This window comes from Barbus barbus (assembly GCF_936440315.1).
Source record: "Barbus barbus genome assembly, chromosome: 37".
Taxonomy (NCBI): Eukaryota; Metazoa; Chordata; class Actinopteri; order Cypriniformes; family Cyprinidae; genus Barbus; species Barbus barbus.
In genome coordinates this window covers 2,680,342-2,696,258 of record NC_136715.1, presented here as the reverse complement: position 1 = coordinate 2,696,258, position 15,917 = coordinate 2,680,342, and the positions used below count along the sequence as shown (strand labels likewise).

The window sequence follows — 15,917 nt, the reverse complement described above, 5'->3', positions numbered from 1 at the left end:
TGCCTCCTTTTATGTTAAACATTGTAAATGCATATGTAGTACGTATGATACAGTACAAACTGTATGTACCAAAATGTCATTCTTGTTTTGTTCTTATCAAGTTAAAGTGAAAGTCTATAGCTGCACTCAACAGGAAGTTGTAACAGAAGGACCAGGCTCCTCCCAGAGCCAGTTACCCCGATCCACCTCACCTGAATTTTAATCACCGGCACCTGCACCTCATTATCACCAACCACATATAACCACAGTCACCAAAGTCACCAGTTGTCCGATCTCCGGATTACCACATGGACCATCTCTGCTACCTTACGAAGCTGAGTATTACTACCTGCGATTACTTACCTGTCCCTACTTGCCTTCTGTCTTCTCCATTCCAGTCCTCTTCCTCGTCTGTTCCGTTGGCTCGATCGGATCCCCGCATCTCTCAGCCGCTCAGCCGCGGCGAACCCCCAGGACCTGTAAGATCAGAAAGACTGATTACTATTGACATTCCGCTCACCTGAAACCTCACGAAGAGACACTCACCACTTCCGAAGACTCCTCACGTTTGCTATTCACAATTGCACGCTGTAAATAAACACCTTGTTACTCCACTTACCATCTGTGTCAGACCCGTTCCATTACAGAAGATCGGACCAAGACGGCTACACCATGAGTGTAAACGACCCATTCCAGGAACTGGTCGACACCTTGAAACGGGTATTAGCCCGTCCGGCTTCACCATCACCACCGGCCTCTGTTACCACACCCGTCACTTCCGCCTCAACCATTTCTTCGGCGATAATGTACGCCAGTCCCATGGCCCGACCAGCGCCCTACTCAGGTGATCCAGAGGAGTGCAATGGCTTTCTTCTCCAATGTACCCTAACTATTGATTTACATCCTCAGATGTTCCTGACCGATCAGGCGAAGATCGCCTTTGTGATCACGTCACTCACAGGACCCGCATTAAGATGGGCGGAGACAATTTTAAATCAAGCTGGACCTGCCACGCATTCGTTTGCCCAATTTCTCGCTCACTTTAAGGAGGTATTTAGCAGCTCTCCAGGTGATTCTTCAGTGGGGGAACAGTTATATAAACTTCGTCAGGGGAATCAGACCATTCATCAATATGCCCTGAAGTTTCGCACCCTCGCGGCCGCGAGTGGATGGAAGGAACCATCATTGATAACTGCTTTCCGGCAAGGCTTGAATACCCGCCTGAAAATTCAGCTGGCAGCCTACGATGACACCTTTGGGCTAGAGAAGTTCATTCAACTTGCCATTCGTTGCTCCAACCGGATGCGGGCCTGTACATTAGAAACCACAACCGTTACCGCCATTGACACTCCTCCAAGCCACCAGCCAGAGGTTAGACCCATCTCCGAACCGATGCAAACTGACACCTTCCATCTATCACCAACAGAACGACAGAGGCGAATTAACAATGGTTTATGCCTGTATTGTGGGAGTTCTGACCACCGAATTCAATCCTGCACCCTTCGTCCGTCCAGGCTTTGGGTGAGTGGTATGCACCCTCACATCCCTAAATTGAACCCCTTAACCACTTGTGCTAATATTGTTCTTGTAAACCACCTGATGCCAGTCACAGTCCTCTTGGACTCCGGATCAGCGGGGAACTTCATCTCGGGGAAACTCAGCCGGCAACTCCACCTCACACCCATTACCACCGAAACCACTTACCAGATCCAAGCCATAACAGGTACTCCACTCACTCGTCGGTTAGTCAAATAGTGTGTCGGTCCCCTAGTGCTGAGAATGGGGCAGCTCCATCAAGAAAGTATTCATTTACTAATTTTAGAAGAATCTACAGTAGACATTGTTTTGGGTCGACCCTGGCTGGTTCAGCACAATCCAGTTTTGTCCTGGGCCTCTGGAGAAGTGCTGAAGTGTTTCCCACATATGCCTAAACCATCTCCACGTCCAGTGGTTAATTTGTCTGTGCAGGCCACGTCCGTGGAGAGCCCTGTGGAGAAACAATCAGTGGAGGTTCCACCGGACTACGAGGCTTTCAGGGACGTGTTCTGCCCCAAGAGGGCATCGCGGTTACCACCTCATCGGCCATGGGACTGCGCGATCGACCTCGTTCCGGGTGAACCAGTACCACGGGGAAAGATTTATCCCCTCTCTCTTCCCGAGCAGAAGGCGATGGAGGAGTATATTGAGGAGGCACTCAAACAGGGTTACATCGTCCCTTCCATCTCCCCTGCTGCTTCAAGTTTCTTCTTCGTGGCCAAGAAGGACGGAGGACTCCGTCCATGTATAGACTATCGTAAATTAAACCTCATCACGGTTAAATATCGCTATCCACTTCCTCTTGTCCCTGCAGCGTTGGAACAGCTTCGCGGTGCCACCATATTCACCAAACTGGACCTCCGCAGCGCGTACAACCTCATCCGCATCAGAGAGGGGGACGAGTGGAAGACCGCCTTTGTAACCCCTACAGGGCACTATGAGTACCGGGTCATGCCCTATGGGCTTGTCAACGCCCCCTCTGTCTTCCAAAGCTTCATGCATGAGGTGCTCCGGGAGTTTCTTCATCACTCTGTAATAGTCTACATTGATGACATTTTGATCTACTCCCGGAGCCTGGCCGAACATCGCCACCACGTTGCGGAGGTCCTTCAACAGTTACGGAAACACCAGCTCTACCTCAAGGCAGAAAAATGTCTATTCCACCAACCATCCGTCCACTTCCTTGGATACATCATTAGTCACGGTGGCATCCGCATGGACAAGGGGAAGGTGGAAGCAATTACATCCTGGCCTCGACCCACCACGATCAAGGAATTGCAGCGCTTCCTGGGTTTCTCAAACTTTTACAGAAGATTCGTTGCCAACTATAGTTCTATCACAAGCCCCCTCACTGACCTCCTACGAGGAGGTAAGAAGTCCCTTGCTTGGGATGTGAATGCCACCAATGCCTTCAACCGTCTCAAGGAAGCCTTCACTACCGCACCACTCCTCGTCCACCCCGATCCAGAACTGCCCTTCGTCGTAGAGGTGGACGCATCAACAACTGGAGTAGGTGCGGTATTATCGCAGCAGCAGGGGAAGCCTCCCAAGCTCCATCCATGTGCCTTCTTCTCCAAGAAGCTCAGCCCGGCGGAGAAGAACTACGACATCGGCAACAGGGAGCTTCTGGCCATCAAGCTTGCCCTGGAGGAGTGGAGACACTGGTTGGAGGGGGCAGCTCAACCATTTCTCGTGCTTACCGATCACAAGAACCTCGAATATCTACGAGACGCCAAAAGATTAAATCCACGCCAAGCAAGATGGGCATTGTTTTTCACCCGTTTCAATTTCCAAATCTCCTATCGTCCAGGTTCCCGTAACGCCAAGGCGGACGCTTTATCTCGTCTTCACACCAAGGAGGATTCTCTCGAGGAGCCCGAAGGTATCTTGCCCTCCAACATTATCGTAAGTCCCATTGCTTGGTCCTCTCCACCAGTTTCCTCCGATACTCCTCCTGCCAATCCGCCGGGCTGCCCACCTGATCGTCAGTATGTTCCCAGGACACAACGCACTTCCCTCATCCACTCCTCTCACACTTCACTTGGTACTGGTCACCCAGGGGCCAACGCTACTCTCTCGCTGCTAAGCGATCGCTTCTGGTGGCCGAACATGGCCAGGGATGTGAGAAGGTTCGTTCAGGGCTGCCCAGACTGCGCCATATCCAAGAGTTCCCGTCATCTCCCTTCCGGCAAGCTGGTGCCATTACCCATTCCCAACCGCCCGTGGTCACACCTAGGAGTGGACTTCATCACGGATCTTCCACCCTCCGACCATAATACCTGCATTCTCGTCATCATCGACAGATTTTCTAAATTCACCCGTCTCGTTCCTCTACCTGGACTCCCCACTGCCATGCAAACAGCAGAACTATTATTTAATCATGTATTCCGTTACTACGGCCTCCCTGAAGATATAGTCTCGGACAGAGGTCCACAATTCATCTCCTGTGTTTGGAAGGCCTTCTTCGCTCTCCTAGGTGTGACCATCAGTTTGACTTCCGGTTATTACCCTCAATCTAATGGGCAGACTGAACGCAAAATCCAGGAAATTGGGCGCTTCCTGAGAACCTTCTGCCATCGCCGCCAGAATTCTTGGAACCAGTTCCTAGGCTGGGCCGAGTACGCCCAGAACTCACTCCGTCAATCTTCTACTGGACTCTCTCCCTTCCAGTGCGTACTCAGTTTCCAGCCTCCATTATTTCCCTGGTCCGGAGAACCTTCCGATGTGCCTGCGGTCGACCACTGGTTCCGAGAAAGCGAGGGAGTCTGGGACTCAGCACATCACCACCTGCAACGGGCAGTACGCAGGCAGAAGATCGCCGCCGATGCTCGTCGTTCAGCAACACCCACCTATCTGCCTGGACAGAAGGTATGGCTCTCCACACGAGACATTCGGCTACGCCTGCCCAGCCGTAAGCTGAGTCCCAGGTTCGTTGGCCCCTTTACCATTCTGGAACAGGTCAACCCGGTCACTTTCAAGCTTCAGCTCCCTGCACAATACAAGATTCACCCCACTTTTCACGTATCATTACTCAAACCATATTACCCTTCTGTTTCCCCAGAGCCTGGTCCAACCGAGGAACCCCCTCTCCCACTCATCATTGAAGATGGAGCCATCTACAAGGTCCAAGACATCCTAAACTCCAGGCGTCGTGGTGGGAGACTAGAATACCTCGTGGACTGGGAGGGGTACGGGCCTGAGGAGCGCTCCTGGATCCCCAGAGATGATGTTCTCGATCCCAGCCTTCTGGATGATTTCCACGCCTCCCATCCGGCTCATCCTGCACCTCGAGGCCGAGGCAGACCACCACGACGCCGAGGTCGGCCCCCAGGAGTGGGCCGTGGAGGGGGGGGTACTGTAACAGAAGGACCAGGCTCCTCCCAGAGCCAGTTACCCCGATCCACCTCACCTGAATTTTAATCACCTGCACCTCATTATCACCAACCACATATAACCACAGTCACCAAAGTCACCAGTTGTCCGATCTCCGGATTACCACATGGACCATCTCTGCTACCTTACGAAGCTGAGTATTACTACCTGCGATTACTTGCCTGTCCCTACTTACCTTCTGTCTTCTCCATTCCAGTCCTCTTCCTCGTCTGTTCCGTTGGCTCGATCGGATCCCCGCATCTCTCAGCCGCTCAGCCGCGGCGAACCCCCAGGATCTGTAAGATCAGAAAGACTGATTACTATTGACATTCCGCTCACCTGAAACCTCACGAAGAGACACTCACCACTTCCGAAGACTCCTCACGTTTGCTATTCACAATTGCACGCTGTAAATAAACACCTTGTTACTCCACTTACCATCTGTGTCAGACCCGTTCCATTACAGAAGTAGGCCATTTTGATTTTTGTGTGTTCAACATAATGCCAAGATACTGAAGATGCTAAAGTGCTAAATCATTTTCTGCTGTAAGTATTTTGGTAAAACCTTGTTTCCTTTTGATGTTCGAGAGGTGCAGATTATTATTGTATGCATAGAGGCAGCTATGATTTGAATAAGTTCATTGGCAATTGCTGATTGCTCACAGTAAGAAGTGTCGTGGGGAAAGAGCTGGAAGGATGTAGTTCAATTTTAAATCAAATTTATTTACTACTAGACATTAACTAAACACTAATGTCTCACCCTGCCTTCCTGTTTCATTATTAAATAATTCACATCAAAGAATACTGCACTTGAGGATGGAAAATCTCAATTAGTGATCTTGTGAAGTGAAGTCAAAATAATTATATTAAATAACAAAGCAAGGTTTATGAAAAGCTTTTTTTTATTTACTTATTTTTTACTCATGCATTTTACAAGATTATATACAGTGCACATTTGTCATGTGTCGTGGTTTCAACTGAAACAAATACTCCAGCCTTATATCTGAGCATGCAGCTTAAAAGAGAAGCTGTTTTAACATTTAAATCATTAAAATGCACTAGTATATATTTTCATGCTACTAGTAAACTACTTAATTACTACTAGAATACTAGTATTCCATCAGGTACTAGTATCACTGGCTACTAGTGCTTATTCTTTAGGTGCTAGTGCCTTTAAGATACTAGTTATTATTTTTATTATTTGTATTAACAGAGAAGCCCTGAACAGAATTGTCTGAAAAATACAAGTCTGTGAACGTCCCTTAAGACCGTCAATGCAAAAGATGACACTGATTATAGTGAAAAAAAAAAATAACACACACACTTGTTCATAAATAAATATTGTGTAATTACTTATAATAATTAAGCTCAATATAGCCTCCTTTATAGTAAAATGTATGTGTTTTATAACGTTGGTGATTGCAGAATTTAAACTTGTTCATTATAACCAATGTTACAGATCTGTCTGAGGACTCTGAATACAGTCAGAGGATTCAGGCTCAGTGAGATAAACAGCATTTCTGCAACATTACATGTGAAACTGAAAGATACTGTTTCAGATTCATGACTCATAAAGATGTTGGGAAATGGACTGGTACACCCTGAGTGACTCTTGATAGCCTATATTATTAATGGACAAGGATCTGTGTCTGGTCACTACTGCCACTCCCTAAATATGCAGACTATAGGGAATCAACTGAAAGTGAAACAGAAAAGGGAAAAGATCTGCAGTGCATTTTATGGCAAGCTGTTTTAACATTTAAATCCTTAAAATGTACTAATATATATTTTCATGCTACTCGTAAACTACTTAATTTCTACTAGAATACTAATATTCCATCAGGTACTAGTATCACTGGCTACGAGTGCTTATTCTTCAGGTGCTAGTGCCTTTCAGATAATTAAAGCGGCCATTAAAAGCGGTTTGCGTTGAATTGGAACAGCTTAAGCCATATATGCAACTCTTGTATGATCGTCCCTTAAGACCCTGTTGATACAAAGCTGACAAAAAAAATAAAAAATCTAACACACAAGCACTCTCAAAAAATAAAGGTTATTTATTTGCATCTATATGGTTCCATGAAGAACCTTTTACATTAAATTCTATATAGCAGAAAAATGTCCTTTAGATAATTAAAGTGTTCTTCTTTCCAAAGCATAATTGGTTTATTTGAAGTTTTGTGAAAAATTAATTTCTCTCATATGAATAACCTTCTTCAGATTGAATCCCCCGAATCCACTTAAATGCATATATTCAGGAAATTCATGGAAAAACAAACACAGCTGCTTTCTTGTCGATCATGGATCAAATCGATCCACCATAGCAAACAGCGAATATTTGTGCTGTTTACTGCATTTGAAACATTGTGTTTTACAATATAAGGATAATATTTGACAGTTCTGTACGTCGATCTAAAGTTGGCGTCATCTGAAATCTTTGCAAAGGTTGGATCCAAACTGCTGTCGGCGTAATCTAATTAAACACACCTGCATAACCAAATACAAGAACAAAAAAAGTATTCTTAAATGAAAGCAAGAGTCTCAACAATTGTAGGAATGTAAAATATAACTATATATTGTAATATTGTTAAAATGTAATTCTGTGTATTTATAACTCAACAACAGTTCTGCTTTAAAACTGAATAAAGCTTTAAAAAAGCTTTTTTCTTTTCCTGTTTCTGTTTTTGTCTTTGTTAGTAATACGTACCTCCATGGCTACATGACTGAACATGACACTTCTGAACCCAGAAGAGAAATGCTGGTTTTTGGACCAATTGAGATTCCAGTTCCAAGTATTTTGGCCTCTAACCCACCCGCATCAATAGATGCACCCGTGTCAAATCCAAGACCCAATTTATCACTAACTGGACCGGCTGTAGCTGAAACACTGGTAATTTCAGCTCAAGCAATTGCTCCGGCCCCTAATCTAGACAAACTGGCTTCAGCTCCAGCTGAGGCGTTTGGACCTTTGGCTTCAGCCTCAAATACACTGCATTCAGCACGAGCTCGTCCAACTCCTGCTCCTGCGAAGGCTCCAGCCTTGGGGATCCTCTTTCCTGGTTCATTTTCAGGTCTTACTGCATATGTTCTAGCTCGAGCATAGGTGCCTTCTGCATTGGCATCTGCAGGTCGGTCAAATGTGTCAATTATGTTTACGGTATCTATAATATCAGCATGAGCTGATGTGAGTTGCGCAGTTGGATTTGTTAGTTTTCTATGTTTCGTTTTTTAATAAATTCTTATGTCGCTTGAAACATTCAAGTCTACACTGTGTTTTCTTTGCCTTTCCAGAGCTGCTTGGTATAAAGTGTGTCACTTTCTTCATCTGCAGATAAATAAAATGCAAACAGACACAGACATTCAGAAAAACAACAAGCTTTGTATAAATTTATGCCATTTTACATTCAACATTCAAACACTGTGAATTTGACAAGTTAGTTTTACTCAACCTTTCGAACTGTAAGTTCTGTATTTGGTGTGATTTAGTCAGAGATTTGGTTTGGCCACACAATCTACACAAAATAGCTGTTCAAAAACTGCTCAAAAGAACTCATAAAAAGTGAAGTGATATTCTGTGATATAATGTGTGTAATAATATGTTTTACATAATATTTTTTTTATTTTAGCTCAATATATTTTTTCCGCACATATATCAGATTTATTCAAAATATGACAACAATGACCAATTCCATGTATGGAGATTGCACCCTCAGAGTGTTTGGAAATATTTGGACACACATAAAACATATACAGTTAGAAAATAAAAGGTTAGAAGTAAATAAATAGACAAATAAAATACATAAATGAACAAATAACCCCCAAATGTATAGTTTTTAAATTTGATTAAATATAGACCAAAATGTAAAGGCACTTGCCATATGTGTCATGTCCAGGATAGGTTATATTTTGTCTTTCAGACATTTTGGTGTCAGAAGTTCTCAACAGGGCTTTGGTGGAATTTGTGTCTCGGTCTGTTCTGCTGCTATTTATAGAGGCTATGTAAAATAAGACACCAACTGAAAGTGAAAGTGCACTGGGTTTTGACCTTGATCACACTGAATCCACTGTGCAGGCATTTACAATGTGGACAGACAAAAGTGTCAATGGTACAATAAACACACATTATTACTTGTATTGTTTGTTATATCCTGTTATTCATTAAAATCAGAAGCCCTAGAGCATGACATCATATCCTGTTTGGTACCGTGTCCAGAAATACTCGTCTACTTTGACTGTCTCTTAAGATTCTGTTGATGCAAACCTGACTCTGATTTTATTTATCTATTGCCATAACAAATCTATTTATTCAGAACTTTGATTGGTGTGCTCATCAGCGATGATAATGTACACTGAAAAAAAAATCTACAGGAATTGTTTTCTTTTTTTTACTGGAAAAATAAAACTTACATACACACACGGTCACGTTGCAAAACATGTGACATGGATTGGATTTAGTACCACATATGGAAGTAGCACAAATCAGAGTTGAAAAGGTCGGATTCCATGCTGTTTGTGCTGTTCACACTGTCATGACAAAACAGATGTGAGTCACATATGAGCAAAATAAAAATCCGATTTGGGCCACATTTACCTGCAGCGTGAACGTAGATGTGAAACTGGAGGATACTGTTTCAGATTCATGACTCATAAAGATGTTGGGAAATGGAATGGTGCACCCTTGATAGCTCATATTACTGATTATTATCTCACTCAAGGGGTTTTCAAAGAAGGAGCTGTGTCTGGGTCATTCCTGCCACTCCCTATCTATGCAGACTAGGCCATCAACTGAAAGTGAAACAGAAGAGGGAGAAGACCTGCAGTGTGTTTATGGCAAGCTGTTTTAACATTTATTCCTTATAATTAGTGCTGTCAAACGATTAATCGCATCCAAAATATACGTTTTTGCTTACATAATATATATGTGTATACTGTGTGTATTTATTATGTACATATAAATACAAACACATGCATGTATATATTTAAGAAAATATGTTATATTTATATATTAAACATATTTATATATATAATATAAAATATTATATTATGAATATATAAATGTATAAAAGTAAATATTTTCAAAATATATATTGTATGTGTGTGTATTTATATATACATAACAAATATACACAGTACACATATAATGTAAACAAAAACTTTTATTTTGGATGCGATTAATCGTTTGACAGCACTACTTTTAATGAACTAGCATATATTTCCATGCTACTAGTGAACTACTTAATTAATAGTAGGCCTATATTCCATTAGGCCTATTTATTCAAGCTACTAGTTCTTATTCTTCAGGCGCTAGTGCCTTTAAGGTACTACTACTTATTAGATAGCAGTTCTTGTTCATTAGATACTAGTACTTAATTCAATATTGATTACCTATTTAGAACAACAGATGAAGACATGAAAGGAAAAAGATTAGACAAGCAGACCAAATGTGTCAAATTGACAGTCAAGTGCCCAGTAAAAGAAAAGGAAATAAGTTTAGAGCAGTGTATTTCAGAATATTGTTGATTGCTTTAAATGAAAATACATGGGAGTAATTTTCAAAATTTCCAAAAAATAGAACAAGTAAATAGGGAATAGCAATACACAAATTGATAAATGTATGTACAGGTTTATTACAATAGACAGTTTTGTATGTACAGGTATATTACAGTATGTGCAAATTGAAATGTAGACTAAATATGTGTGTTAGATAAATAAGTGTATAAGTGTATAAATAGTGTGTGTTCCCCAATTATTGTCAAGTGTTCATGAGATGGATTGCCTATAATTGGCAATAATTGGGGAACACACACTATTTATACCAGTGGTCTCAAACTCAATTCCTTTGCTCCAACCAACTCCAACTCACACCTGCTTGGAAGTTTCTAGTAATCCTGAAGTCCTTGATTAGCTGGATCAGGTGTGTTTGATTAGGGTTGGAGCAAAACTGTGTAGAGCTGTGGCCCTCCAGGAATTGAGTTTTAGACCAATGATTAATACACTTATACATGGCTACTGTATAACAAACTACATTGAGAAAATGAAGAATTACATAATACACTAAATAAAATAAATAGTTTATGCAAAGTCTGTGTTAGTAAATATAGACCAACTATTACAGTACATTTACCACTTTCCTCATCTCCACGGTGTAAATGTTTGGTAGCGCGTATATCACAATCTTCATCTGCAAATAAAACAGCTTTAATGCAGTGCAAATAGACACAGATGTGTAGAAAAACAACAAGCTTTATATTAAAATGCACTTACCATTTCCAGCATGTCCATGGAGGCTTAACTGTTGTTCTTTTGACATTTTTGTGTGCAACGGGCTCTCAATCTCAGAAAGTCTTTGGTGGAGTGTCGTTGTGTCTCGCTCAGTACCGCTGCTCTCTATATATACTGTATGAGGCAGCAACTGAAAGGGAAAGCCAAAAACGAGAAGTCCTGCAGTAGGTTCAATTGAAGACCAAGTCCTTGATCACTTTCCATCCCATATGGAGGCCATTGTCACTTAAAAGAAATGTACAAACGGAAGTGTTGTATGATGAACAGGTAAACTATGACTAGTATTATTTGTTCCTGTTATTTATTAAAACTGAAGCCCTAGAGGATCACATCATATCCTGTCTGAAAATATAGTCTAGTTTGATCATCCCTTCAGACCCTGACAATAAATCCAACACACACACTCTTAAAAATTAAAATTCTTTATTTGCATCAATGGTTCCATGAGAAACCTTTCCATGCAGCCTTAAAAAGTGTTTGCAGAAGTCACACGCTCTTCTTTACTTGAAAGAGGATCTCCTGCAAGATCTTGAAACGGCCAGTTCATCTCGAAACTAGCGTTTGCTTTGATTCCCAGACTCAAGGTGTGAGTGTTTAGTCTCTCTGCGTCATTAGGGGATTTCTGGAATATTGCCAGTAAATTACAGTTTTAATCAGTCCTTGCAATTTTCTGGGATGAGAAGTTGTAACATTACCAGTAAATTAGCATTTTTATGCTACGTTTTGGTTGTTAAGATCTCGCTCATGCCAGTGAACAGCTTAGAACTTTTAAAAACCCTTTTAAAAAGACACTTTTTCCACTCTAAAGACCCTTTTGTGGAATTAAAAAATTCCATGTACAGGTTCTTTAGATACGTTTTTCCCTAATATGGACAAAAGTATCCAGCTATTGCTGTAGCTAAGCTGAATAAAAACATGAAGTCAATACATACACAACTGCGACAATATATAGTTTCCGTGTGTTTTTCATGTCATCTCCACGTAATAAATAAAGTATCTGATTAATGCAGTGCAAACTGAGAGCATTTTTAACAGTGGCCTATAGAAACTATCAAATATATTTTCTACCCTATTCTGTGATAAAAAATTAAAGAAAAAAAAAGTAGTATAAACAAATCTCAAGATTGCCATTAAAAAAAATATTACAGAATACAAATTATTTGTAATTGTCTATCAATGTATTTGACTTTTTAGCAAATTTCTGTCCCCCTCACTTCTGAAATGATGGCTACGCCCCTGTTGGCATGTGTGTTTGCAGAAGTGTGTATATAAAATATGAAATTGAAAGGGCCACAGTTCATCCTCATATATCGACACGTCAGCGTTTGCTTTGGTTCCCAGACTCAATGTGTGGGTGTTTAAACCTTGTACTCAGACAAATGAATCTATATTTATGTATCTTATATGTACTAAGCTACTGAGCTATGCTTTGATACAACCTCCCAACTTTTCACTTTTTTTAACAAATGTGCTTTTTACCTTGGACTGTGTAATATAATCTCAACTTTATCTTTAACAGCATACAAAATATTTTTAACATTTCAAAACACATTCTCATGTTATCAACAGATTACACTTTCACATGTGACCAACAATTCCTCAACAAATATAAAATATCATAATGAAATATTACCAAAATATTCCTCTGACGGTATTTTATCAAAGTATTTTATCAATACATTGAATCAATCAATTACTGTATTAAAACAAACACAACAAACAGTATGTTATTGTTTATAAAGCTTTTATTCAAGAGTCACATTTAAGTATTTTGATATATTATTGGAACACAAAATCAGACGGTGTTAACAAATTTGATATTTCTTTCACAAAACAAATGGAGTTCATGTAGCCTTTTTTTCTGTTGATATAGATGCTAAAGGAACCTGCTTCAGGAGAATAAAATGATCTAAATATTTCCAATAATTTCCTCAGAAATTGGAAGATGGTGTTGACGTATCATGGTTGTGACCAGGAAATATTAATATTAGGATTTAAAATATTCTAAAACTGTAAAACTGGCCAGAGTCTATCTGAGTATTGTGTCGAGGGGGTCCTTTAGAGTGACAGCTGCCCCTGATATTCCCTGATTTTATTATATTTTAATGAATGTCTGACACTGTTGACAAAAAGTGGAGACACAACTTTGAAACCTTATGAAACATGCATGTGTCACTGAAAAAACAACCTTGCTTTGATATGAGTTATTATTAAGTGCTGCTTTTGATAAAACAAGCTCTTTTTTATCATTAAACAACATTTGTATCCATGTTATAGCATATGAACCCTTCTCTGTGGACACACTGTTATAGAAGTAGTGAGAAGCCAATAAGTGTCATAGAGTTCACATAATAATGATACAATTAAATTGAAGGGGATAACTGTGTTAAATACATTCTATTATTAATCCCCATAACATTTACAATTGAAAATATTTTTATTTTTTAAACCTGATAGCAGTTACAATTGCTGGACATGTTTTGTCCCATGTCTCAAGAATGACTGAAAGAACATTTTCACTGACAGTCTGGAGTTCAAGCGCTCTCAAAAACTCCCATTAAAATCACTGAAGCTGTTTACACTGTGAAATGAGTATCTTACTTACAGATTCATACGCACATCTGCACTTTGTTTCTGACGAGAGAATTCGCCAGAAAGAGGTATTCAGTCAGCGAGAGAGTGAAGAAAACACCGGCATTTTAGCAAAGACTCATCTGAACGCCTCTGATTGGTCATTGCATTCATAAGCTCAACAGCATGGTGTGTGATTGGTTATAATGCGCAGTGTTGTAAAAATGCGTCTGTCTCTGGCTCAATGAATGCAGATTTGAATTTAGCAGCTGATGATATGAAGCGCTGAACGATTTAATCACGCTGGTGTGATTGTATCAAATATAAAAAATATTCGGCAATTGTTTTTGTCTTTTGGAAGCTGCATTAAAATTAATTTGGCTCAAAAATCACTTTGAATGGGCATGACGCCTCTGTCTGTGACTACATGACTGAACATGAAGCTTCTGAACCCAGAACAGATATACTGGTTTTTGAACCAATTGAGATTCCAGTTCCCAGGAACTTGACCTCCACCCCATCCACTCCAACAGATGCACCCGTGTCAAATCCAACTCCCACTTTCACTCCAACTGGACCAGCTTTAGCTGATGCACTGGCGATTTCAGCTCGAGCCATTGCTCCGACTTTAACCACACTGACTTCAGCAGCAGCTGAGGCGTTTGGGCCTTTGGCTTCTGCCTCAAATATACTGGCTTCAGCACGAGCTCGTCCAATTCCTGCTTCTGCAATGTATCCAGCCTTGGGGATCCTCTGTCCTGGTTTGTTTTCAAAACCTGAGGCATAAAAGCCTTGTTTAGCATAACCACCTTCTGTTTTGGCACTCGCGTCTCTGTCATACGTGTCAATCATGCGTATGAGTTCACTTGATGTATCTTGCGCCCTTGACTTTTTTATGGTAACCTCGTCGATTTCATTTATGACAGCGTTCTCTTCATCTGCAAATGAAACAGATGAGATTCAGTGCAGTGCAAATAGACATGGATGTTTAGAGAAACAACAAGATTTATATAAATTTATGCCATTTTGTGCTGAACATTAGAACACTGTAAATGTGACTGAGTTGCTTTTAGTGAACCTTGCAAGCTAATATTTCTGTATTTGGTGTGATTCAGTCTGAGATTTGATTTGCATGCATCTTCATAGAGTGTTAGTGATAGTAAATTTTACATATATTTTTCATTTAATAAAGACATATTTCAGTTTTTATTTGAAAAATGACTGCAACAATCTTTTTCTTTGACCTTCAGCATTTGGGAATATTCAGAAACACACAGGCTACTGTATAACAAACTCCATTCAGAAAATGAAGAAGTACATAAATACACAAAATAAAATAAATAAGCAAATAACACTAAAATGTAGAGTTTGTGCAAAGTCAGTGTTAGTAATATAGATCAACTATTACAGTACACTTACCACTTTCCTCATCTCCACGGTGGAAATGTTTGGTAGCGCGTATATCACAATCTTCATCTGCAAATAAAACAAATCAGCTTTAATGCAGTGCAAATAGACACAGATGTGTAGAAAAACAACAAGCTTTATATTAAAATGCACTTACCATTTACACCATGTCCATGGAGGCTTAACTGTTGTTCTTTTGACATTTTTGTGTGCAACGGGCTCTCAATCTCAGAAAGTCTTTGGTGGAGTGTCGTTGTGTCTCGCTCAGTACCGCTGCTCTCTATATATACTGTATGGAGCAGCAACTGAAAGGGAAAGCCAAAAACGAGAAGTCCTGCAGTAGGTTCAATTGAAGACCAAGTCCTTGATCACTTTCCATCCCATATGGAGGCCATTGTCACTTAAAAGAAATGTACAAACGGAAGTGTTGTATAATGAACAGGTAAACTATGACTAGTATTATTTGTTCCTGTTATTTATTAAAACTGAAGCCCTGGAGGATCACATCATATCCTGTCTGAAAAATATAGTCTAGTTTGATCATCCCTTCAGACCCTGACAATAAATCCAACACACACACTCTTAAAAATTAAAATTCTTTATTTGCATCAATGGTTCCATGAGAAACCTTTCCATGCAGCCTTAAAAAGTGTTTGCAGAAGTCACACGCTCTTCTTTACTTGAAAGAGGATCTCCTGCAAAATCTTGAAAAGGCCAGTTCATCTCGAAACTAGCGTTTGCTTTGATTCCCAGACTCAAGGTGTGAGTGT

At 40.6% G+C, this 15,917-nt stretch overlaps 1 protein-coding gene across 1 annotated transcript; it reads right to left on the bottom strand.

Moving 5' to 3' along the window:
- Positions 1–12,905: 12,905 nt before the first annotated feature.
- On the bottom strand, positions 12,906–15,401 carry LOC306856571 (uncharacterized protein). The gene is made up of 3 exons (XM_079395930.1): positions 15,305–15,401; positions 15,160–15,216; positions 12,906–14,678 (listed from the first exon to the last, which is right to left on the bottom strand). The coding sequence occupies exons 1-3, from the start codon at positions 15,348–15,350 to the stop codon at positions 14,164–14,166; spliced, it is 618 nt and encodes a 205-aa protein (XP_079252056.1). The 5' UTR covers positions 15,351–15,401; the 3' UTR covers positions 12,906–14,163.
- Positions 15,402–15,917: the final 516 nt, after the last annotated feature.